Source organism: Onychomys torridus, chromosome 3 (genome assembly GCF_903995425.1).
Source record: "Onychomys torridus chromosome 3, mOncTor1.1, whole genome shotgun sequence".
NCBI classification, from domain to species: Eukaryota; Metazoa; Chordata; class Mammalia; order Rodentia; family Cricetidae; genus Onychomys; species Onychomys torridus.
In genome coordinates, this window is record NC_050445.1 from 55,521,056 (window position 1) to 55,546,754 (window position 25,699).

Here is a 25,699-nt window from a genome sequence, read left to right on the forward strand (position 1 = left end):
CCGTACCGCCGGAGTCGTCGGCGGAAATATGGCGGCCGTGTTGGTTCTGGGGAAAGTTTCTACCGAGGCCGTGCAGTGCTAGCGAGGGCGGTCTCGGGCTCACGTCCCCACGGCTCACCGCCAACTGGCTCCGAGTCGCAGGACGCAGCGAGGGTCGGTGGCGATCGGAGTCAGGTAAGTGGCTCCGGGAGAGCCGGGGGGCGGCGGAGGGCTTGGGCACCGCCCAGGGCCGCGCTGACCCGGCCAGGCCCCGCCCCGCCGACCTCCGGGCGGGAGCCGTGCGAGCCGGGGGCCGGCGACGGCGAAGGGGGGGGTGTCCCCAGTTTCCCCGACCCGGACGTCTCATAGTGTCGTCTTCTCCGAGCTAAGGGGTGGCGAAGAGCCAGGGTCCCGGCCCCATCTCTCCACCCCTCGCTAGGATAAGGCCTAATGGGAGACGAGTTACCATTGCGGCTCCGAAGGGAGGAATTTAGACTTTTGAGTTGCCATTCTTCGGGTTAAGAGGTGGGTCTAAAGAGTTATTGGCAGGGACTCAGAAAAGCAAGATTGTAATTCTCCAACCCTGACTTCTCAGTGTGGTCCTTTCAGGTTTTGATACTTCCTCTAAATGGGACAGAAATAGATTTACACTGACAGGTCATGAAAGCGATACATTGTGTCTTGAAGCCCATTGCCTTAGGACACGGGGAGGGTACTTTGTGTTTGGAAAGAAATTTGGTGTATTAAGTGAAGGCTGGAGTTAAGCCGAAAGCAAAGAAGCCAGACATTCCTGGAATCTCCCCTAACTACTAGTTGTGGCATATTAGAAAAGCTGTTTATTTTATCCACATTAGTTCTGTGTTAGTCTTTTTTTTTTAAATTTAAGAAATTGAATGCTAACTTGATTACAGACTTGGCTAGATACTGAGCATGCATCCTGGAAGTCAAGTCTCACCAGAGACCTTGTGACTTAGTGAGGAATGCAGACATTAAACACGTGGTAAAGAGAAAAGTATTTTTATTTTTAATTTTCTATTTCAGAGGACGTGCAGGGATTATCTGACTAGTGAGTGCTGATTCTTCTAAGAAAATGATTTTTAAGCCCAGACCTGAAAAGATTGACAGACAAAGGGTGGTCAAGACTAGGAGGAGGAAAAAGAGTGTATCCAGAGAGGGCATGGTAATTACGTAGTTCATAATCAAAATGTCATTCTGTTTGGAATCCAAACAGATGGGTAGGAACATTATTCCTATCCAATGAAGAGTACTTTATCAGGCACTGAAGGAGCTTAGACTATAGTACTATGAGGGATGGAAAGCCATTTGAGAATTTTGCATGGCGGAGTAACATGGTAAAATTTGCTCGTAAAAACCAACTTTCTAGCTGGGTTGTGGTGGTGCATGCCTTTAATCCCAGCCCACGGGAGGCAGAGGCAGGTGAGGCAGATCTCTGAAGAGTTCAAGTCCAGCCTGGCCTACAAATTGAGTTCTGGGACAGCCTAGGCTGTTACACAGAGAAACCCTTTCTCGAAAAACCAAACCAACCAACCAACAAACCACAATTTGTATAGGAAGTGCAGGAGTAGATTGAAATAAAAGGAAAACATTCAAGCATGAGATCATGGTGGCCAAAATGGAGGTGGTGACATTGGGGATAAGAAGAAAGAAAAATCAAGAGCTGGTGAAGAGTATATTGTGGTTGAAGAAGTGTGAAAGAAGGTTAATGTAGTATATAGGATTGAAGGTTGGAGGTGTACTGCTGGGTTCAAACCCAGGGCCTCCCAGATACTAAGCATGCCTTCTGAGTTGTATATACAGCTTGAGATTTTTTAAAAATGGACTTTAGCAGTCACTTGCTGATTGATTCCATTGTGTTCTGCTTTTATTTGCCTCTGGAATTTTCCATGAAATTAGGAAAGGCAGCTCAAGTGAAAAGAATTATAATGCTTTTTTGATTTGTTTTAATTTCTAGTTCAGGCTATCTTTTAAAGATAGAATGGCCAAAGACTTTTAAAACTAAGTCCTATAAGAATGTGGTCGCAAGATATTCCATGTTACAGCTGTATTGTCTTTTATTAAATTATATAATTAAGATATGGAAGTAATTGAGATTGCTCAAAGCCTAGGTTGGGGTTGAGGGACCAAAAGATGGGTTGAAAATGAAGAACTTTGATGGCAAGCAAGGAAAAACTGCTGAGTTAGGAAGAAAATATGGATCCTTGGATTTTAGAAGCCAAGTGAAGGGAAAGTTTCAGAAGGTGATAGTACTCAACACTGAAGGATTTTAAACACAATGTGCAGGGATTCTGCAAAGGTTCCATCATATTTAAGAACTTGATGATCATTCTAGAAATTGGCAGAGCAGTTACACTAAGGGAATGGTACTGCTCAGTGTTTTGAAATGAGTGTATGAGAACTTAAACAACCAAACATTAGCTGTCAAGAAAGAAGAAAACTGAATGTGGTAGAAGAGATGGGAGAACAAAGACTGTTTTTTGTTTCTCTTTACTCTTTTGTTTAGTAGTTTTTTTAAAAAGCTGACCTACAAATGCTTAAGCACTAATGAATAAAAGATAAGTGAAAGTTTGGAGGGAATGACATTCTGTAACAGCAAGAATTCACTCTTTGACTGGCATTCAGAGATACAGATAGAGGTGGATTTATTTATTGGAAACTTACAGGTTCCCTTTTGCTGACACTGTTAGGAAGCAGTCGTGTGGTAAAAATTCAGTGAGATATAGGTGTCAAGAGATTTGAGAAGAAAGAGGTTTGAATAGTCACAGAGTGGGAAAAAATACTCACCAGGAAACACAGGAGTGTCATGAGTGTGGAGTATGGTACCTTTCAGCATAGTGTGTGGATTTTTCTCTGTCTAGTAGGGCTCATTCTGAGCATATATTATATCGTCAATATTTTGAGTCTCTCTCTCTCTCCTCTTTCTCCTCTCCCCCTGTGTGTATTATAGTGTATAGGAGTAATATTTTATAAAACTTTTCTACAGTCTAGATTTTATCAGTTTCTTATACTAATATAGAAATCCACAGTATACAAAAAGCAGACATTTTCATTAATCTCACATGGTAAGACGTGCTTAATGAAACATAATAGAGGAAAATTGGCTTGAATACCTAATGAATAGACTTTTGAAATAAAAATATGCTTTACCTAAAAAAAGTAGAACTAATAATGGCATTTGAAATGTGCTAGTCTAAGATGGTTCCAGAAACAGTCTTCTCCAGCCAAATGCTACTTAGGGGTTAATGCTAAGTCATCTCATGTTCTGTTTGAGTTCTTTTAGTGTACCTCTATTAGGAAAAGTTTAAATAGCTAATCACACCCTCCCTCCTCTCATGTGCATTTATTGCTTGGGTTCAAGCTTAATAATGCTTTGTAAGTATATTTTAGAGAAACACTCTAGCACTGATACCCACCCCAGACCATGAACTATTTGTTTTCTGAATATTTGGGGTTTTTAAGTATTTATGATCATGAGCTATTACAGTAGATCGTTTCTTACAGTATACTGGAAAACACCTAGTGAATAATAGTTCAGTAATTCTTTTTATATATTTGTGTTACAGTATACTGGAAAACATTGACAAGCTACCTAGTAGATAGTTCAGTGATCCTTTTTATATATTTGTGTGTGTGTGTGTGTGTGTGTGTGTGTGTGTGTGTGTGGTTAATATGTGTACATATGTCAGAGGACTACTTGCAGGAGTTGGTTCTCTCCTTCCACCATTATAAGTCTCAGAGATTGGACTCATGTAGTAGTAAGACTTCACAGTTGAGCTTATCTCACTGACTCCATTGTACATATATATTATATACATTTTTTAACCATTATTGTATTTTAGGTGAAACCTATGGAAGCATGTAAAGTTGAAATAGTTATTTGGGTCCTAGCAAATAATTGCTGTAGTGTAGTGACCTTTTGAAAGGGTAGACATGAAGAAGTTCTTCATTTACTGTACCATGACCTGGTAAGCATTTCAGTATATGAGTTTTGAGTAAGAAGTTCAGTGATTGATTTATTACATAGATGGTATTTAGATTTGAAAAGTAAGTGATAATCCAAGTAATCTATTTTGGTAGGAGTGAAAGTACAAGAATTATGTCTCAGCTTTAGGGACTGAGCAACCTTAATAGAGTTAAATTATATTTCTAGCTAAGTTTATTAGCTAAACTATATAAAGACTGAAATTTTATAGCATTTTTAGGACTGTCTTGTAATAAGATTTAGAGGATTAAGACAGCAATAATAGTTAACATCTCTGTGTACTAGTGTTTTCAAATTAGAAGTACTAATGAAGTCCTTCATTCCATTTAAAAGTTGAGTGGCATTTTGTTGTGTCAAATCCAAGTGCTTATGATATAAGTCAAACTGAGTATTCAAGTAGGAATAGATTAGGCAGGCTCAGCATCGACATTGACAAGAAGACTCCATTGATACTTAGTGATGCAGTCTAATCAATATGAATAGAAATCATGGGCATTTCCCTTTGTGTATCTTGCAGAATTTATAAGCCATAAAACATTGCTACTGGATTTGAACTGGATTTCAGAAGAATCTCTGTTTTTCTCTTATTCAAAAATGTAATATAGATGGACAGTGGTGGCACATGCCTTTAATGCCTCCCAGCACTTGGGAGGCAGAGGCAGGCAGATCTCTGAGTTCCAGGCCTGCCTGGTCTATAGAACAATTTCCAAGACAGCCAGAGCTACACACAGAGAAACCCTACCTCAAAAAATCAAAAGGGGAGGGGTCATTTATCTAGTATAAAGAAGATGGCATAAAATCAAAGTAGTATATAAAATGAACTATGCAATAATGTTTCTTGTCTCTAGGTCACTATAAAGAAAACTTCAGAGAACATGTTGGAATAGAAGTTAGCACCACGTTGGATTTGTTGAATGAAATACAGGAAGTTCATTTTTGCACGTGTGGGAAGCACCTCCATTGCCAGATTACATGTGTAAATCACTGCGGTACTGCTTCAGTCACTGTCTCTATCTAGCAATGACACGGCTGGAAGAAGTCAACAGAGAAGTGAACATGCACTCTTCTGTGCGGTATCTCGGCTACTTAGCCAGAATCAACTTACTGGTGGCTATATGCTTAGGTCTTTATGTACGATGGGAAAAAACAGCAAATTCTTTAATTTTGGTGATTTTTATTCTCGGCCTCTTTGTTCTGGGGATTGCCAGTATACTCTATTATTACTTTTCAATGGAAGCAGCAAGTTTAAGTCTCTCCAATCTCTGGTTTGGATTTTTGCTCGGCCTTCTATGTTTTCTTGATAATTCATCCTTTAAAAATGACGTGAAAGAAGAGTCAACCAAATACCTTCTTCTTACATCTATAGTATTAAGGATATTGTGTGCTTTGGTGGAGAGAATTTCTGGTTACATCCGCCATCGGCCCACTTTATTAACCACAGTAGAGTTTCTGGAACTTGTTGGGTTTGCCATCGCCAGCACAACTATGCTGGTGGAGAAATCTCTGAGTGTCATTTTGCTTGTCATGGCTCTAGCCATGCTCATTATAGACCTGAGAATGAAGTCCTTTCTAGCTATTCCAAACTTAATAATTTTTTCAGTATTATTATTTTTCTCTTCATTGGAAACTCCCCAGAATCCAATTGCTTTTGCATGCTTTTTTATTTGCTTGATAACTGATCCTTTCCTTGACATTTACTTTAGTGGACTTTCAGTAACCGAAAGGTGGAAACCTTTTCTGTACCGTGGAAGAATTTGCAGGAGACTTTCGGTGGTTTTCATTGGAATGATTGAACTTACATTCTTTATTCTTTCAGCATTTAAACTCAGAGACACTCACCTCTGGTATTTTGTGATACCAGGCTTTTCCATTTTTGGAATTTTTTGGATGATTTGCCATATTATTTTTCTTTTGACACTTTGGGGATTTCATACCAAATTAAATGACTGCCATAAAGTATATATCAACCACAGGGCAGATAACAATAGCCTTGATAGAATCATGGCATCCAAAGGGATGCGTCATTTTTGCTTAATTTCAGAGCAGTTAGTTTTTTTTAGTCTTCTTGCAACAGCAATTTTGGGAGCAGTCTCCTGGCAGGTAAGCTCATGTGTTTTGTTGTTGGTCTTAGTTTATTTTCTTATGTCAATGCCAATTGGAGATTATACTTTAAGACATTCTTAGATTATACTTAAAGGCATACTTAAGATTATGCTTTAAAGACATAGCCAGAGTTACTGGTACCAGACTAAATCCAGACCTGTCTTCTGTGGTTTATGTATAGCATATTTATGGCATATCCTTTTTCTTAATATTTTATTTGAAAAGAAATTATATGTGTAGTACCATATCAGCTTCTGAAATAAAAATTCTGAATTTTAGATAAGAGAAAATAAATTTTATGATATATTTCCTGCCCCAAAATGTTTTTTTTTTTTTTTTAATATGTGTGTGGACATTCAAACTATGCAGTTAAGAGTTTGTGTTTATAGTAATTTTTAAGTTGTATGTGTGTGATTTATGTATGTGTATGCATTGTGTGTCTATGTACATGCATGTGTGTGTTTATCTGCATGTCTATGGAGGTCAGATGTTTGCATCAAGTATCTATCTTGCTCAATCACTTTCAACTTTTTTTCTTTTTCTCTTTCTTTCTTTCTTTCTTTCTTTCTTTCTTTCTTTCTTTCTTTCTTTCTTTTTCTTTTAGAAAGGGTCTCTCACTGGCTTGACTATACTAGCTGGCCATCAAACTCTAGGGAATCCTCCTGTATTTATCTCCCCAGCACTAGGGTTGTAGACATGTGCCACCACACCTGGCTTTTTCCGTGGGTTCTGGAGATCCAGACCCAGATCCTCCTGTTTTCTTGTCAGGCACTTGACTGACTAAGCCATCTCCTCAGCCCCTGTGTCTATATTATTCATGAATTTGTCTTTTCTTCTGAGTAGTTATTGACATTTAGCTAGAGATGGTACTGAATACTGAACAGCTCAGGACATCTTTGCCCTTAAAAATGGATAACTCTGTAATGAGAAGAAGAGGTAACCTGAAAAGAGTTTGATTACAAACTGTTCATAATGTGACAAACAACATAATTTGAGTACTCAGGCTGGAATGTGGGCATACAAGAACAACTCTTTTGGTTCAATTGCTTTGCACCAATTTGCTGCTGCTGCTTGATTTCTAGATGTGAGTGTTAAAGGGCATTAGATGTAAACACTTGCCTGGGCATGGTGCTTCTATTTAGTGTGGGCTGCCTCAAGGAGCCTGTATGGGAGTCGAGCAAGTGGTGAAAACATCTTGGGTGTTGTCTCAGGGCAGCTTCCTCATTTTGCTTACTTGCCAGAGCTAGGGACTTTCAGAATTATGATGATGTCAGAACTCTAGCAAGAATTTTCCTTCCTCTTCCCCTTTTCTCTATGTTGGCCACTTTCCCAGTCTTTACTACTTTTCCTTTGCCAAGTCAGCCTCATTCATGTATGATGCCTTTCCAGGTCATGAAATTCTGTTAACCAGATTTTTCTGTTTTGCATATACCAGTGCACATATGTTTTGCATATACTTCAAGTAAAGTACACATACCTGTAGATGGAAGTTTTCCTGTTCCACAGCCACTTTTAAATAAACACACAGAGGCTTATCTTAATTATAAATGCTCAGCTGATAGCTTTGACCCATGGGTCATGTATATTTTTATTGTTTAAAATCCTAATATTTGTGGATTTCCCAACATTAGTCTATTTTTTTTAATTTCTGATTTATCATTGTGGTTGGAGGACACAGTTTGTATTTTAGTCTTTTGATGAAGACCTGTGTATGGCCTGGCATATGTTTTAGTCCATCTTCACTTGAAAATAATCTGAAAAGGAATATGCTGCTGTTGGGCAGAGTATACTATAAATAAGAGCTAAGTCGAGCTGGGTAGTGATGTTCTTGTATCAAAATCCTTCATAATTTTCTGTCTAATTCTATCAATATTAAGAGATATTAATGTGTATTTCCTCATTTAAGAAAGTGTGTGTGTGTGTGTGTGTGTGTGTGTGTAGGTAGGTAGGTAGGTAGGTGCTGTCACAGGGGTGTCAGATTCTTAGGAGCTGGATTTTCAGGCTGTCCTGAACTACCTGATATGGGTGCTAGGAACTGAACTTTGATTTTCTGCAAAAGCAGTAAGCACTCTTAACTGCACTGCTGAACCATCTCTAGCCCCTCAGTGTTTTTTTTTTTGTTGTTGGTTTGTTTGTTTGTAAGACCTGTTCCTAAATGTAGGATTAGATTTTAGAACTCCTTGATCCTTGATTTTTATCATCATAGATGGCATTGTTTAGGAGTTTCAATAAAAACCCTATTACTTGCTTCCAAAGCTTAAAATATTAATTATAGAAAAAGCTTGCTGAGCCTTGTTCTTAATATCTGTGCTTTGAGTCATGTAGAATTTGAATTTAAAGTTCTGAAGAATGGAATTCAGTCATTTGAGGAAGAGCCTAGCATTATGCTTTGCTAAAGTCTTGAGGCAATCCTGGCCAGCAATACACCTGTTGAGTGGTTTATTGATTTAGTGGTTCAAAACTAATGTAAATCCACCTGAATGTATTTACATTCCCCAATTGGCTGCTGCTTGATAACTGTTGTGTATGACGTTGGGATTGTTCCTTATAGGAAATTAGACTTTTCAGTTTAATTTTCATTTAATTGATTATAGAAAGCTTTTGAAATCTTTCTTCTGCCCAGTGTTTTGTGAAATGTAAATGAGTATACTCAGAGGGGGGAAAAACACTAAAAGAAAACACTGAAAGAGCAGCATTTCTACACTCCGCTGTCTATGGCATCTTTGTCTCTAACCCACTCTAACCCCATCACCTTCTCCCCAGCTCACACACCCTTTAACTTCTAAGTGTGATCTCTCCTTGCAAGTTAGATGAAAAGAAAATGTAACATTCTTATGAAACATAATTTGGGGAGCATCTACCAGGTCTACACAAGTTCCAGTGACTTCAAATGATTTAGAGTCAGAAAATTATATAGTGAGAGGTAAACAGTTGAGGTCTGCTGGGTAAAACTATTTTTGAGAGAGTGACATTGCCAATCCAAGTCCATTCTCAGCTATTTCAAATTCTTTAACTTGAATTTTAATAGATTCCTAAATTGAACTATTTTTACTTAACATTTCTAAATAGTGTTCCTAACTCTCTCTCTCTCTCTCTCTCTCTCTCTCTCTCTCTCTCTCTCTCTCTCTCTCCATGTTTCTATAAGAATAATACTGAAGTGTTAAACTTTTTGCTTGTGTCTCATTAACCGATCCTTTGGGGGATTTCTACTGGAAAGCTCTCCCACTAATGGTTGGATTAGTACAAACCTAATATGACAAGGAAAAACAAGAAATTAAAGAAACTTAAGTAGAGCAGTTTGTCAGCCAAGGTCAGGATAGATAAAAATAGATGTGGCTTAACTCATTAGTTATTTTCCTTTTATGAATTTTTTATGTCATGGCTAAGAAATTTTCACACAAGTGAAGCTTTTAAGTAGCTTTGTTTTTGTCAGTTCTTCCACCTACTATCAAAATGAATGAATAGTTTCATTCCCAGTTACTTCCATTAAAGAGTTGGAATTTGACATTAACCTCTGCTGGGGTTTGCTCATAAGCTCATTCTGACTTTAAAATGTACCATTTTATCTGTTGTTTCCCACACTGTGTGTTATGTTCCCTACTTGCCATTTGCTTCCATCTCTGAAACTTTTCCCTTCAATAAGTCAATTAGAAAGGCACAGTGTCATGGCACAGCTAGTGTGGCTTTGATGGGAATTGGAAACTCAACAGAAGGCTGAAGGGAGACTGCATCCCACTTAGAAGCATACCCCATGGCATTTTTGTGTGTTTAGACATTCCCTCTGAAATCTTGAGCTTTGCATGTCTTTCCTTGCTAACCATTGTAATTTGAAGGTTTCATGGAGACCTTTGTTTTGTTTCATTTGTTTGTCCCAGTTTAGAGCCATTTAGTCTAGGTTACAAAGGGGGACATTATTTTAGCTTAAAGCTAAAATTTTATCACTTTTCCCAGAACACTATAAAATAGAATGTCCTAGTACATTGTGTTGCTGTGACAGTAACACAGGGTAGGTAATTTATAAAGAAATGACTTTTTTTCCCACAGTATGAAGATTAGAAAGTTCAATTTCAATAGTGAAATTTGAGCTAGATGGATTGATATATCCATGGATAGATAGATGGAGGGAAGTAGGTAGGTAGGTAGGTAAGTAGGTAGGTTAAGGGCTAAGAAGTATGTTTCACAGCTTTGAACTCCTATATAATAATCAGTATTTCATTTGTGAAGGTCATTTATAAGTTCCCTGTCCTTATGACCAATAAACATCCCATTAGATTCCATTTCCTAAGATTGCTGTATCAAGAGTTAAGTTTCTAGAGCAGGCTTTGGGGGAAAACATTGAAACCATTCAGAGGAGTAGATGTTCTTTGCCCACTAAAACATCAAACCAATGGTCTGAGGAGTATTTTCTTCATGAAGGATGGGTGTGGTATAGTTTCTAACAGATAAGTTCTGAGCAGTGCATCCTGAACATCATAGACTATACTTTCAAAATTTAGATTATATCTCAGTCACTCCATCTGGCCTGTGGATGCAGTCAGCAGGCACACAGTGTGGGGCTATTGCTGGGTAAACATGGCAGACCACTTTGCAGTAAACATTTTAATATGGAGGAAGTACAGTTAGTAAATATGTGAACCACTAACAGTCATTTATTGTTGGCTGTGTGCTGTACATAATTATGTGACTGGCAATGCAGGCTTGTTCACATGTAGCACAACAATGCATCAGTGCTTCACACTATGTTACTAGACAGTAGGAAATTTTCAGTTCCTTTATGATTTTATGTGACCCTGAGTGGATAACTTGTTCACAGGTACACAAATGGTGCATATGGTCCACAGTTGATTGAAATATTGTTAAATTGTGCATAACTATCTTTTCTTCTTCACCTGGTTTTCCAGCCTTTAAATGAGGGCCATGTGGTGGTGCATGCTGTTAATCCTCAAACTTGGGAGGCAGAGGCTGGTGGATCTCTGTGAGTTCAAGGCCAGCCTACCTAAATGACAGTTTAGCAGTCAAGCTAAAACTACATCCAGAGTCAAAAAACAAAAACAAAAATTAAAAAAGCAAATGAAAACAACTCACCAACCAACAGGAAATAACTGCTAGCTTATCATCTACATTTTAGTAAGATGTGCCGTTTATAAACGGTTCTCTGTGTGCTAACCTCCATCCTCTGTGCTGTGTATGTATCAATATATGGGGTCTTCACGGTTCTTTGAAATAGCTATCGTGGCTCTTCTCCTTTGCAGGTCAGAAATGCTCTTGAGAGTTCAGGAAGCTTGACTTCTAGGAAACCTCCACTCTTAGTCTTTATTCTGTGATTGCCATTGTACAGTTTCGTGTTTTTAGACTTGGCAAGACCACAGAATTTCCTTACTCAAAGCTCTCTTGTTGGTTATAGGAAAGCATAAGTAGATTTGCCTGACTTCACTTTTGCAACTGTGTTTTCACTCTTATAAGGGTATGGCTTTAATTTTTTTGTGGTTTTGTCTCTTTTGAGAGTACTCAGTGACAGGATAGATTCTGATACCTCTATTAGAACTTTGATGACTGTACATCAAGATCTCCTAAGTAATATTTAGACATTTAGATTTAAAAAAAAATGTTCTCTAGATTTCTATTCTTTTGCTTCTGATGACTTCGTGAGTTTTGTTGGGGGCTGGAGAGATATGACTTAGCTGTTAAAAATGGTTACTATGCAATCATGAAAACCAGAGTTGTGGTCCCAACATCCACATAATAAATACAGTGTCTCACAAACTATAACTCTTCTATAACTCTAGCTTCAAAGGATCTGATTCACTTTTCTGGCCTTTGAACACATCAGTACATGTAATTGCACACATATGTGCATATACACTCACACAGACACAGGTACACAAAACTAAAAAATTAAAAAGATAAATCTCCCACTTATTTTTAATTCAACAAGCATAAGCACTTTAATCCAATAAACACACAGTCTTTTGAAATTATGTGATGTGCATTACATAAAAAACATGTATAAGTTACATAGCAGTTATGTAAGGTGTAGCATATTTACACTGATAGGGTTTTGTATACCATTAAACTGGCATGTGGGAATGTAAATATATACAAATTAATGGCGTTACAGAAATGCTGTTCGATCAGACCAGGGAGCAGGCATCAGGGAGAAGGGGCTCATGAGCCCCTTCTCCCTTACCTTTTAAGATTTCACGTACAACAACAGCAGGAATACAGCCTCCTTCAGGCCTATAGCCCAAAGTCATGGGTGGAGCAAATACCACTACATTTGTGTGTGTGTGCGTGTATGTATATTGTATATATAGTATGAAATGTGGAAATACTAAAAAAGACTACTTGAAGTGGTTTTAATCATTTATAAATTTTCATATTTTTCAGTGTTCATAAATTAATTCTTTATACTAAATAATAACTTACTATAATTTATATTATATAATTGATAAACTAGAGTGTATAAAATTGGACAGTGTATCTGCTTTTTTATTATGGGTAAATTTTCTACTTTTGATCAGATGAACTACTCCTTAGTGTTGACATTTGTTCCTGCATATAGGCATATTATTTGTGCCACAGCAAAGCAAGAATCTGGAATAGTACCAATATTAAAAAGCTACAGTACAGCTGGGTGGCAGTGGCTCACGCCTTTAATCCCAGCACACAGGAGGCAGAGCCAGGCGGATCTTTGTGAGTTCGGGGCCAGCCTGGTCTACAGAGTGAGATCCAGGACAGGAACCAAAACTACACAAAGAAACCCTGGTTCAAAAAACCAAAAATAAATAAAGAAATAAATAAATAAAAATAAAAGCTTCGGTACAGGATTAATGATCATCTTTCTGTTTTATTTCAACTTAAATGGGCATTTTTTTCCCCTGCTTTTTAGTTTCAGTTAATATATAAACTTGGCTTCTTTTAAAAATGTTTTTCTGTCTTCCTTGTTTTATATGCTGCTTTAAAGGTATTTAAATGCACTTAATATTTTTTTGTTAGAATCTGCAATTTATACAAATTTGAGTTTGTAGTTTTTAAAAGGTAAACTGTTATATAAAAATGAATTTGACTTTTTGGCTTTAAGGTCTTGATTGTCCTTTATGTTTTTTTATTCTCATAGTTTCTGGACTCTGGGCTCCACATGGGATGGGGACAGCCGAGTCTTTCCTCAAGCATCCTCTTTGATAAAGCAGTAGTCATGGGATTTGGAAAAATGTTGTGTATGTGGGTTGAACACGGAGAGATGGTTTTTGTTTCTCTTTCACATCAGACTTGTTATATTTTTGTTTTTGGCTTGGATGGAAGGTTAAGAAAATTTTAAAAATACGTGCTGTGTTTTGCTACAACTGTCAAAAGACTTCGGGATCCATTTATGGTTCATTGCTCCTATAATTTATGCATGTCTACTAATGTGTGCTTTTCCTTATTATTGTTTTTAGATTATGAGTTGTTATTTGTATCCTTGAACATAGTGGTAAAAACTGTGAGTCAATATACATGTGAGTAAGTATCCACAAACAATATAAATGTTGTTCTTTTTACTTTTTTAGCCCACAAATGGAATCTTCTTGAGCATGTTTCTCATTGTTCTGCCACTGGAATCCCTGGCTCATGGGCTCTTTCATGAACTAGGGAACTGTTTGGGAGGAACCTCTGTTGGCTATGCTATTGTGATCCCTACCAACTTCTGCAGGTACTGTGGTCTGGTGGGCTTGAGAGTAACCACTCGACCGCTCACGTGCCTTAATGACTGTGATAGATTCTTTGTCACAACTTTACTTCCAAAGTGTCGTGCTCTTACACTTCATCCAGAGTGCAAAACTTGACTTTAAGTGGTAGTGTCATTTTCAGGATTAAATGTTAATATTTTGACAGATAATGTTTAGCTTATATTTTAGATAGGGCTCAGGGTATCTGCATGAACTTCTAAAGGAAAGGCCCTTCCTTAAGGAAGTGTCATGAAGTTCCTGGGAAACGATGTGAGAATGGAATGTCTGCCCAGCCGAGAGCCTGCAATCCTAGTTCTCAGTTCCTTGAACAAATTGTAATAGCGATGAACCTCAGGTCCTTACTTAAAATAGTAATGGTACTGTCACCCCTCTTGGAGGAACATTCTGGAGAGCTGGTAAGGTTTAGGATGTGGAAATACTCTGACCATGAAAAATTCTGCACACACATGAAACATTAGCAATGGAGCTTATTTTATTTTATTGTAGTTTCATTCCATATAATTTTTGTCCTCCAAATGTAGAGGAAATTTGAAACTACAAACACCACTATTTTAAATCCTTTAATAGCTAATGTTATTTACAATAGAGAAAATAGTTTCTGTCATAAATGATTTCTGAAGACTAAATGCTGTTCATAGTTTCTCTTGTCAAGGTGATATGTTGAAATACAATTTTAAAAATCTAGTTTCAAATATTTGAGAGGAACCCCTAAATAAATTTGTAACAGTGCTTCTGTGTTGAAGGTTTGCTGGAAGTAGAAGGGTCCCATAGGTTGTGAATGTGCTTCAGAAAGGTCTCATAAAGTAAGACATGGCAGTTCTGCAGAAAGAATTTGTGGAAATAGTAATATATACAGTTAATTTTTTGCCCTGGTTACTGTTAAAAATCAGAAATATGTAAAAGATTTTATTTTAGTAAATACTGAAGGATTTTGGGCTAGGATTGATAGTACATGAAGTAAATTTGAGATTTTTTAAATTTCTAGTAGAAATTTCTTTTTGGAGAGGAGACTAGTGATGATTTTTGTTCCTTAACACTAAAAGTTTTTTATTTCTGTGAGTTATAAAACATAGTTTGGTGTGTTTCCCAGGGTACCATTTGTTCCAGGTTCAGGTCAAAGTCTTCAGTTAGTGGAAAGTCTTGATAACTAAGTCTTTGTTAATAGATCATTTCTTTTATTTTTAGACTGCTCCTTAAGTTAGTACATTTTGAACACATTACAAAGATTGTGTTTTCACTACAGATTTAATTTATAATCCCATTCTTGCTTCCCATGTTTTCCATGGGAATTTAGTTTTCTCAACAATACAATGTTCTTTCCTTTCAGTTCCTACTCAGGTTTGTTCTTGAAACAGTTAGTACAATCTGGCTTTTAAAAGTTCTTATTCAGTATCTGTTATTCAGTAAGAACATAAGAAGAGGGACAAAGAATAGTGCTGTGTATTTCATGAGATACTGTTCCAGCCTTTACTGTTTTACTGATAAGAAATACCAGTCTTACAAACCAGGTTTTAAGTTTTCTAAACTTAATTTTCAGCATAAAAGGAGCTATGGAAGAGAAAGTTACCATTTCGTTAGCATGACTGATTATGGTTCTTTGATAATCAATTATAGGTGATAGATAAGAATGTAATGTAGAATAATTAATACTTTCTAGAAACGAGAATAGTTGTTTTTACTTTTCTTCCCCTTTGCAGTCCTGATGGTCAGCCAACACTGCTCCCACCAGAACATGTACAGGAGTTAAATCTGAGGTCTACTGGCATGCTTAATGCTATCCAAAGGTTTTTTGCATATCATATGATCGAGACCTATGGATGTGACTATTCCACAAGTGGATTGTCTTTTGATACTCTGCATTCCAAACTGAAAGCTTTCCTTGAACTTCGGACAGTGGATGGACCTAGACACGATACATATGTTTTGTATTACAGTGGACACACCCATGGCTCGGGAGAGTGGGCTCTAGCTGGTAAGTTTACCTCTGTCAGTTTCATGTTATGAAATCTCAGCCATGAAAGTCCTCAGCTCACTGCTTCGCAGGTGACCAAGGTTATATGATGACTCTTAATTTCTTCGAGATTACCTGTTTCATTTAGTAAGCTGTAACAAGGATTTGAGGATTACGTCTTATAGTATTTAGAGAGGAAAGTATGTGTTTGATTTGAGATTAGTCAATCATTCCACACAGTATATCTTCTAGAAGCTGGTGAACTGTTGCCTTCTTAGTCTGTAAGTGCTGCAAACACACATTTCTGGAGTGTATCAGGTGCGGTAGGAGCGTGCTAGGTCAGAAGCACTGGCTCTGTCCCTCTGCCACAGCAGTGCTCTTTCAGTAGCTGCTCTACTGCCTTCCTTTTCTCATCCATAAAGTAAGGTTCCCTTGTAAGCTATAGCATTCTTTAGTGCTATGGAAGATTTTTGATGCTTTATACCCTTTAGAGACCCGGAGGGGGAGAAACCTTAGTTTACCTGCATATAGAAAAAGAAAACATTTTTCCAAGAGAAGTTCCAGAGAAGTGAGATCTTACAGTATTAAGTGAATTTGTAAGTCTTCCTAACTATAATAATGATTTCATTAGTTTTAGGCTTTGTTTTGTGGATTAGTATGTTTGTGCCCAGGACATAAGAGAACTTGGAACATGGTAGGGGCAGCCTTAAATAATGCCTAGGTAAGAAATATCATGGAATATATCATGAAAAAGTTCAGTGATTTTCTTATTTTAGATTGAAAATAGTTCATTTAGATTTAATTATATCTGGCCTAGTTTTAAATTTAGATCAAAGCAGTAATACAGTACTCATAAGATGTAAGGATAAATATTGTGATGTTTGATTTCATTGCCAGTTGTTTTGATTTAGTGTAGTAACCAGGAGACTAGTAAAGCATACTTCTGGGATTGGGGAGAAGTTCCCTGAATATGTATGCAGTCCGATGATCTGCAGGGCTGAGTGAAGTAAAAGAGAGAGAGAAAGCCAGCTAGCCCAGGTGTCCCTCTGCTTCTCCGCTGCCATATATGAGCCGCTCTGCACTGTTGCACCTGTGTGTGATCACTGACCCCTCTGAACCCAGGAGTCCGGTAAACCCTGACATCTTCAAGTTGTTTCTGTCAGAGGCCTTGTTACATACATGAAAAGTCAATCATACCTACACTCCAGTCACTCCAGAAGGAAACAAGCTTTTAAGTCAGCTTGAGCCCACTAGTCTCATGCCTGACTTGTGACTGAGGCTTTATCAGAAATAAAAGCAGCTTTTTAAAAACTTTATTTTTTTGCAATTTAATATTAAATAATGCAATGACTGTTTTGGGAATAAAGGCAAACAATGGACATATTTTAAGTATCAGCTACTATGCTGATATTTGGTAAACAATATCAAATTTGATATTCATAAAGTCTTCTGATCACCTCTGTTACCTGCCAGTTTTGAGAGGATACAGTGGAAGCTGGAGTATGTAACTTCCTGTGATCAACCCCAGGTCTGCCAGACTCCTGATACATTTGTCCCACACTGTTTGACATTAGCATCAGCAGGCACCTGATTCCAGAAGTAGTATGCTCTGGTTGAACAGAGTTGTTAGTGTGGGTCACCCATGTTGAAGAAGAGTAGGATATACAAGAAGGAATGCAACATTTAGTTTATAAAGTCGTGTCCTTAACCTGTAGCTCTGAATGACAATTGAGGAGCCTTCATGGCTCCTTCAATCCTAGGTAAGGAATAGGCTTCTATACATTCTCACTCAACACTATAGAAAAGTTCTAGTCTATTGAAAACACTTTACAGAATAGAGCTTCAGACTAGAGGAAGCACTGATTCTTGTAAATGTAACATTGATAATAAACTTTGCAAACCCAGTGTGGAAGGGGGCATGTTTTTATTGGATATTCACATATCCCTGTAGTTTAAAAATATTACAAGACAGTATTAGGAATGGGATCTTTCTGTGTTGTTCAGGCCTGTCTTGAACACATGGACTCAAATGATCCTTCCGACTGCTTCCTGAGTGGAGCCTGGGACTACAGGTGTACAACTTCGCACTCAACTAGCTAAGAAAATAATTTTGGGGATAACTCTTTTGTGTGTACTTCCATTAAGTACTTATACCTAATAAAAATGTTTTTCAGAACATTTTCATTTTCTTCTTAAATATTTTGAAATTTATTTCAAGTCCTCTACAAATAAATGCTACACATTCAGCTTACTAATACTTATATCACCTTTCTCTTTTAATAATAGTATCTAAATTTGTTATTCTTAAGTTTTATGAAGACTTAGGAACAATTTATGAAAACTTAATTTTAAGATAGAATTATAGCTTTGATGACTAGATGTAACATTCTAGAGTAATATCTTTATAGTCTTTGAAATATACTACCAGTAAATTAGCCATTATGCAATTTCTTTGTCAGCCAGAAAGTTTTGTGGTTTTATAGTTGTTCTAGAGTTTATTATACAAAGTAAGAAAGTAAATTACAATGGCAAAATAGCAGTGGATATCTCATAGCATAAGATGACACTACCCTATCTTACCTTGTAGTTCATGGATGCATACTGTCATGGGGACCTGGCCCGGGGAACCTCCCTCATGTAAAAGTAGTCAGGGCTGTGAACTCTCTTCAGATGGAGTTCCCAGACCTGCATGTCACAAGCCTTGCAACACTGATTTTGCCTTGAAATTGAGTAGAACACCCCTGCTCTGTGTAAAATGCTCTAGTTTGTTCCAAATCAAATGACAAGAGGCTTTAAACTGATTATTAATACCTGTCTCTTCAGCCTTGAAGTATGACCCATTAGCTCTAGATTTTACTTGGGTTAACATATTAACATCAAGTTCAAAACAATGTTACTTTGGGAAGGAGAATCTCAATGTGCCTTTGTCCCTTACTTTGACACATACTACTTAAAATATGTCGTCTTTTAGATTTATGGAGTTTTGATATTAAACCTCATAATTTTCCCACCTTGCTTTAGGGCAATAGGTCTCAACCTTCCTAATGTTGTCACCCTTTAATATAGTTCCTCATGCTGTGGTGATCCACCCCAACCATAAAATTATTTTTGTTGCTACTTCATATCTATAATTTTGCTACTGTTATGAGTTGTAATATAACTATCTGTGTTTTCTAATGGTTTTAGATGATCTCTGTGAAAGGGTCGTTCAAGCCCCAAAGGGGTTGCAACCCTCAGGTTGAGAACTGCTGCTTTAGGGTAAAAAACAAAGATAATTATCAGTGAGACAGGAAGAAATAAAAGAAAATGTAGATACTTTATAAAGCATTTTATCACAGATACACAGAACCTTTAAAAAGCAGTCTTGGTTACTTGAAACTTATCAAATGGCTGTTATTGGAGATAAATGTTAAGCGCTTTGTATTTTGGCCAAAAGCCAAGAGTAGCACAGAACCTACAGGAAAGCAGAACAAAATAAAACAGCAGAGAAATAACTCACAAGGTTTTATTGTTGCTGTAAGTGCCTTGTTGATGTTAAAAGAGAGTAAGGGTGGAATATGCTGAAGAATATTGAAATGGTTGTGAGTGCACTGCTAAGCGGTGGTGTTCTGTGGAGGGTGGAATTTGTGTCATTGTAGTCTGATCTCTGGAGACATTTAATATATCTGGAAATCATGAAAAGTTAACTTCTGGACATTGTTTGAAAAAGTGGAACAAAACTAGTTGTACATGGAGACCATGTGTTTAAGTAGTTTCTCTAAAACCGTGTGTATGAGTGTTAGAGAAATGCGTAAAATAGTTTGCATTCTTAGCCTTTCTCATAACAAGCAGATGAATAAATTAGTTATACAGAGATAATGTGACATAGCCTGATTTTGAGGTCCTATTACAAACAGAGTTGCAAATTACAAAAGATACTCTTATTAGTTTGATAGTTAAGCAAAGAGGATGTTTTCTCTTAGTAGAAATACATATTGTGAAATTAGTTGGTTAGGTTTTTGCTAGTAAATTCCAACATATTAAAGCTCTTTCTAATTGTGAAAGTAACAGTTGCTCTGCAGAGGGTTTCTTTAGGCTTTACAACCAGCAGGGAAATGATCCTCGAAAAGATGAGGATGAAACTGGGTCTAGCCCAGTTTGGTTCTAGTGCTGGGCAAGGATGTCTAGAGTCTGACATTAGCTCATGTATTTTTGCTATGTTTGCAAAATTTTGGAAAAATTTTTCAGGTAACAATGAACTCAGCCCTGTGAGTATAACAAAACTCAAGACATGTTTACATTGAAGCTTCTTACTAAGTATATATGGCTTTATCCATAAGATGGGTTCTTGACCAAGATAAAGTGTAGTGGGAGTTGCCTGCCAGCTCCCAAATAACTACATGGAGACTTCTTATTAATTAAAAAACCTTGGCTGATAGCTTAGGCTTGTTTGCAGCTACCTCTTATAGCTTAAATTAACCCATTTCTATTCATCTATGTGCTGCTTTGAGGCTTGTTTACCTCATCTACATACTTCCCATCCTGCTCGAGTCTCCTTATAACTCTGCCCTTCTTCTTCCCAGAGTTCTCTCTGCCCTCAAAATCCTGCTCAGCCATCGGCAGTCAGCTCTTTATTAACCAATGAGAGTAATACATATGTACAGTGTACAAAAAGATTATTTCACAGCAAGAAAGGTCTAGGGAGAATGACTGAAGTAAATATAACCCTGAGGAAGTCAGGATTTCTTTGGCTTGGCCCTAACATAACATGGAAGTTAATTAGGCTGTTGGAAAGTACAAATGACATATCTCACAGAGATGAATTTTACGGCCTAGAAGTAATGCTCAAGGTTTTAGGGGAAAGGGCCTTTAGTCAGTAAACATAAATACCAGAAGATCTGTGCAGAGCCTCGGTCATTAGACAGCAAAGGATCACCATACTGTAAACTGCTTCCATTCCCAGCATTCCAGGAGGACACGTTAAACATCTCTTTTCTTTGAAGGATGCCTGTAAGTTAAACTTGCCTGGCCTATCCAGTGCTTATCTGTATTCACAACTGCTTTTTGCCCTCTCCTGTTGCTTCATTTAAAAAATTTGGAAAGTAGAAAAAAGTATTTTTCTGTTAGGAAAGGCAACAGATTTCCAAATACCCAGTAATTCCTACTGCTGTAATTTCTGTAGGGAAGCTTCTGTGTTGTGTTTGTCCTCATGGTATAAACATCCCTTATAAAATTCTTGTAAGTTTTACTTTATCATAGAATAAGCTGATTATTCTATAGTTTATTTCTGTTCCCCTTGTTTCAGATTTGGTATTACTCTAAATATTAGTGGTAAGAAATAGTTGTAAGTTTGCCTCTACTTTTGTTGTTTTCATTGGGCTAGATCCTGGAATTGACATGATTGTGTCCTTTGGTCATTGAGACAGAGCCAGGGCAGACTGAGGTTAGGAGAGTTGCCTGGGGCGCACAGCTGCAAGGGAGTGTCCAGTGCCTTCATTTCCTGTACTAGAAAGACTGAAGGTCCTGTCAAGACTCAGACCTGACGGGAATCGAGCCCCGTGGCAGGATACAAGCATATGAAAAGTTTCCTTTTGTGTATCAATAGTGAACTCAACCAGGAAAGTATTCCCACTCACAACAGATTCATAGAAAAGGGGGAAAAGAACAAAACAAAAACCTAGGAATAATCCTACCCAAAGAGGACAAAGACCACTACAGTGAAAATTATAAAACAACTAAGACAACAATTGAAGAAAGCAAAAATTCTCCCATGTTTGTAGATTGGGAGAATTAATATTATTAAACTGTAAAACATATTGTAAAACAATCTACATATTTAATGCAATCTCCATTAAAATACTAATGAAACTCATTACAAATAAGAAAAAAAATCCTGAAGTTTGTGAGTGAGGGCTCTGTGGATGAAATCACTGAACTAGACGATTTTGTGGGTAGAAATAAAGGGTTATTGAGGAACTCAGACTGCCAGGCTGATGTGGGGTGGGCAGAGAGAACAGCAAGTGCCCTAAAGCCGTGTGGATTTGTGGGGGGCAGGTAGCAGTGGGATGGTGCTTGTGAGTCCACAGTCTGGGAGGTAAGTGGATTAAGGGTAGGAGGCAGGACAGCCTGGGGGCTAGCTATGGACTTTGATCCATTTCAGTCTGTTTATCAGGTACTAGGGGTATGTGTGTGTAAGGGATAAGGGAAGTAATGACTTTTCTTGACAAACAGAAACCCACTTTACAAGGTTTCTGATGAATGCTGAGTTTAGGTTTAGTTTGTCTGCTAGCAATTTTTCTGTTTACCTGGTCAAAGTCCAGCCTGAGATGAGCCCAGACTATGATTTTTTTGGGGAGCCTGCTTTGGACCTAACAACATTCATATGAAAACAAAAAGACTGAATAACCAAGCAGGCTGAACAAAAAGTTCAGTACATAGTATAGATGCTGGGATGTGAACTAGCTTTATATATATAGTAGTGTGGAGCTGGAAGGTTTCTCCAGTCTTGCCTGGCCCCGAGGTCACACAGCTGCTTATAAAATTATCATTCAGAGGCTTAATATTATTTACCAATTATATAGCCTATGGCAGGCTTCTTGCTAGCTAGCTAGCTCTTATAGCTTGACCCATTTCTATTAATCTATAAGTTTCCACATGGCTGTGGCTCACCAGTACTTCACATTTCGCTTCTCCTGGCAGTGCTGGTGTCTCCCTCCTCTGCCTCTCTTCTTCTTGTCTCTATGCAATTTCCCACCTAGCTATAACCTGACTTGCCATAGGCCAAATGGCTTTATTTATCAACCAATCAGAGCAACACATATTCACAGCATATAGAAAGACCTCCCACAGCAGCAGTGACTCTACTCTATCCATGTTTTCTGGAGTGTTACTTTCCCATGGCACTTTCCTTCTAGTGATTGAGAAGCCTGGTACACAGACAGCAGTTAACAGAACTTACTATTTTTTGTCTTTACCAGCCCTGATGTGTCTCTCCCTCTTACCCGTCTCTTTTTCCCTCCCCATCCCTCCTTCCTTTTTTTTTCTTTCATTTCCACACACCTTTCTCTTCATGGAATATTCTGCATGGCTCTCTTTTTGTTCAGGCAACTTCAGAATCTGGAAGAGCTATTATGTTACTCTTTGAGTTGTAGGATCACTGTAACTAGAGTAGCTGTGAAAGCAGCCAGGGATAAAACTGAAAAAGGGTGCTTTTGTTCTAATGAAGTGTTATTTGTGTAAATAATTATTGAGTGATATTAATTTATAGTTCAATAAAATTAAATTTTTTGTAAATTTAAAGTTCACAAAGCCTTCTTTTGATTTTCTACTATGTAAGAATATAATATCAATCGTCAGGTCATAAAAGCCAGTTGGCAGCTTTTATTAGGGATTATGAGCTGTCATTTGCTATCCAACTTTAGAATGTTTGCTTTTCTGTCTAATATTACTTTTCTTTTACTAAATTTGTCTACAGTCTCTAACTTACAGTAGTTTAATTATTTTACATGGTGCAAAAGCTAGATGCAGTCAATGCAAAGCATATTTTATGTTTAGATATTTTACCACATGAGCACTGTGGTAATCTTTGGATGCTGGGCAGTGTCAGCCAGTTGCAGATCCTAGCCAGACACAGTCACAATGGTAGACAGCTAGTGCTTGAATGTACTGTGTTGGTAGGTTTTGTTGTTTGTGTTTAGTAGGTGTGGTATATTGAATACAATTTGAACTTAGATTGTTTTTATATTAGAATGATCTTTATCTGTATGCAACTTTATTGTAAATCAAGGAACATATATATAGAAATCAATTTTCTTCAGTTATAGCATATTTTATGTAAGTTATAGGTCTATAAATTATTTTTAAAAGTATCTTGTAAAAAGACACTTTGAAAGTATCTTTCATTTTTCTGATTATTGTTGCTTAATATTCTAAAAATATTAGCAGAAGCAAGAGACTTCAGAAATCACCACTGAACAGAATTTTTTCTTGTTCACAGGTGGAGACATACTTCGCCTTGATACGCTTTTAGAATGGTGGAGAGAAAAGAATGGTTCCTTCTGCTCCCGCCTTATTATCATATTAGACAGCGAGAATTCAACCCCATGGGTGAAAGAAGTGAGAAAGATTAATGACCAGTACATTGCAGTTCAGGGAGCTGAGCTGGGGAAGACAGTGGATATTGAGGAAGCTGACCCCCCACAGCTGGGCGACTTCACAAAAGACTGGGTGGAGTACAACTGTAACTCCAGTAACAACATCTGCTGGACTGAGAAGGGTCGCACAGTGAAAGCCGTGTACGGAGTGTCCAAGCGCTGGAGTGACTACACGCTGCACTTGCCCACAGGAAGTGACGTGGCCAAGCACTGGATGTTACACTTCCCTCGGATTACATATCCATTAGTGCATCTGGCAAACTGGTTATGTGGTCTAAACCTTTTTTGGATCTGCAAAACTTGTTTTAGGTGCTTGAAAAGATTAAAAATGAGTTGGTTTCTTCCTACGGTGCTGGACACAGGACAAGGATTTAAACTTGTCAAATCTTAATTTGGACACCAAGGAAAGATATTATTGAGAGTTCATGTTACCATGTATCACTAACTTGCCATTTTTTTGTATACTGTATTTTTATTTGGGGGGAATATCTTGCTACTTTTGTAGCTGCTCTCACTTTGTCTCTTCTTAAGTAATTATGGGATGTGTAAGATACTGGGAGGAAGCATGACTTTATACTAAAAGTATGCAGAGGGTCATAAAATGCTGAGTGTAAATGTGTAAGAGATGTTAAACATAGCAGTGCACTTTCAAGCATATTTTCGTTTCTCTCCAATGAAAAGAAACACAGTTGTCTATGCTCTGCAGTGGCCAATGAAGAATTCTTAATGCCTTATTTTCTAGGCATACATTAGAGAATACAGACCAGAAAATTTGTTTACTATTTTAAGAAAACTACCAATTTACTTAGTAGAAGATTCCTTCATGTGTGTGACTCATAGGTTTGACTCCAAGACTATTTGCAGAAGAATAAGTAAGCTCTTGGAGCAGGAACAGACCTGCTCAGGACGACAGCCACATGCCCTTCCTCCATCACACCCAAATGTCTTGGCTATGACCTTTACCAGTACAGCAGAGAAGCCCAAAATGCCTTTGAGATGAAAACATCGTTGATGTAGGTAACAATAAGAGAGTTTAGAGCCTACAAACTATTTCTTCCTGTGTTAGTAAGAGACTCCGAAAATACTGGTAATTTTAAGAGTCTTTCTCAGGGTAACTGTTTTCTTAATGAGTAGTATTTCCAGCTATAACTCCGTTCAAATAAATTGCCATTCTTTTCACAAAGTACTCTTATAAAATAAATGTAGCAATTTCTCATTGACCAGTTCATTCCATTTTAAGTATCTCTGTGGAGTTAGTGCTCTGCCATGAAAATTATTTTTCAGATCCTCTTGTAAACTTTTTTCTGCTGAGGTCAAAGGATGGGAACAGATCATTTTTGCTGTTGTTGCATACTTGTATTATGTAAAAAAAAGTATTCATGTTGGCAGTTTTAGGTAAGCATAATGGTGTGGTTGTAATTTTTAAACTTTAATTCAGTGTTTTGTTGGAGAAAAGTAGGCACTGATCAGGATATCACCTTAAGAGGTAATTCACTTCTTGTTCCCTTCCAATAATACTACATTCTAAATTTTCATCTTTGAAAGAGGGAAATATAATTAAATTGGGAGCTTATTTTTTGTTAAAGTGATGTGACTTCTCACCATTGAAGCCATTTTTCCATCCCCAGAGAGAGGAGGTAATGCACCTGCCATTTTCTACCGACTTCAGATCTGCTGTTTTATTGAGGAAGAAGTCACAGCATCAGGGAACGCATACACCACTATCTATGCAGCATTGCTACAGCCTGACTGTTTCTATGTTTGGAATATTGTATTCCTAATACTTTGAATAAAATTTTGTTAAAAA

The 25,699-nt window shown here is 37.5% G+C and overlaps 1 protein-coding gene across 2 annotated transcripts; it reads left to right on the forward strand.

The window, feature by feature from the left end:
• Nucleotides 1–25,699, forward strand: Tmem168 (transmembrane protein 168). 2 transcript variants are annotated; one of them, XM_036182491.1, is made up of 5 exons: nt 1–174; nt 4,828–6,079; nt 13,630–13,772; nt 15,507–15,781; nt 23,736–25,699. In XM_036182491.1, exons 2-5 carry the CDS (start codon nt 4,952–4,954, stop codon nt 24,281–24,283), a joined length of 2,094 nt encoding a protein of 697 aa, XP_036038384.1. In that variant the 5' UTR covers nt 1–174; nt 4,828–4,951; the 3' UTR covers nt 24,284–25,699. The 2 variants fall into 2 exon arrangements, with proteins under 2 accessions (XP_036038384.1, XP_036038385.1); XM_036182492.1 differs by lacking the exon at nt 1–174 and adding an exon at nt 285–504.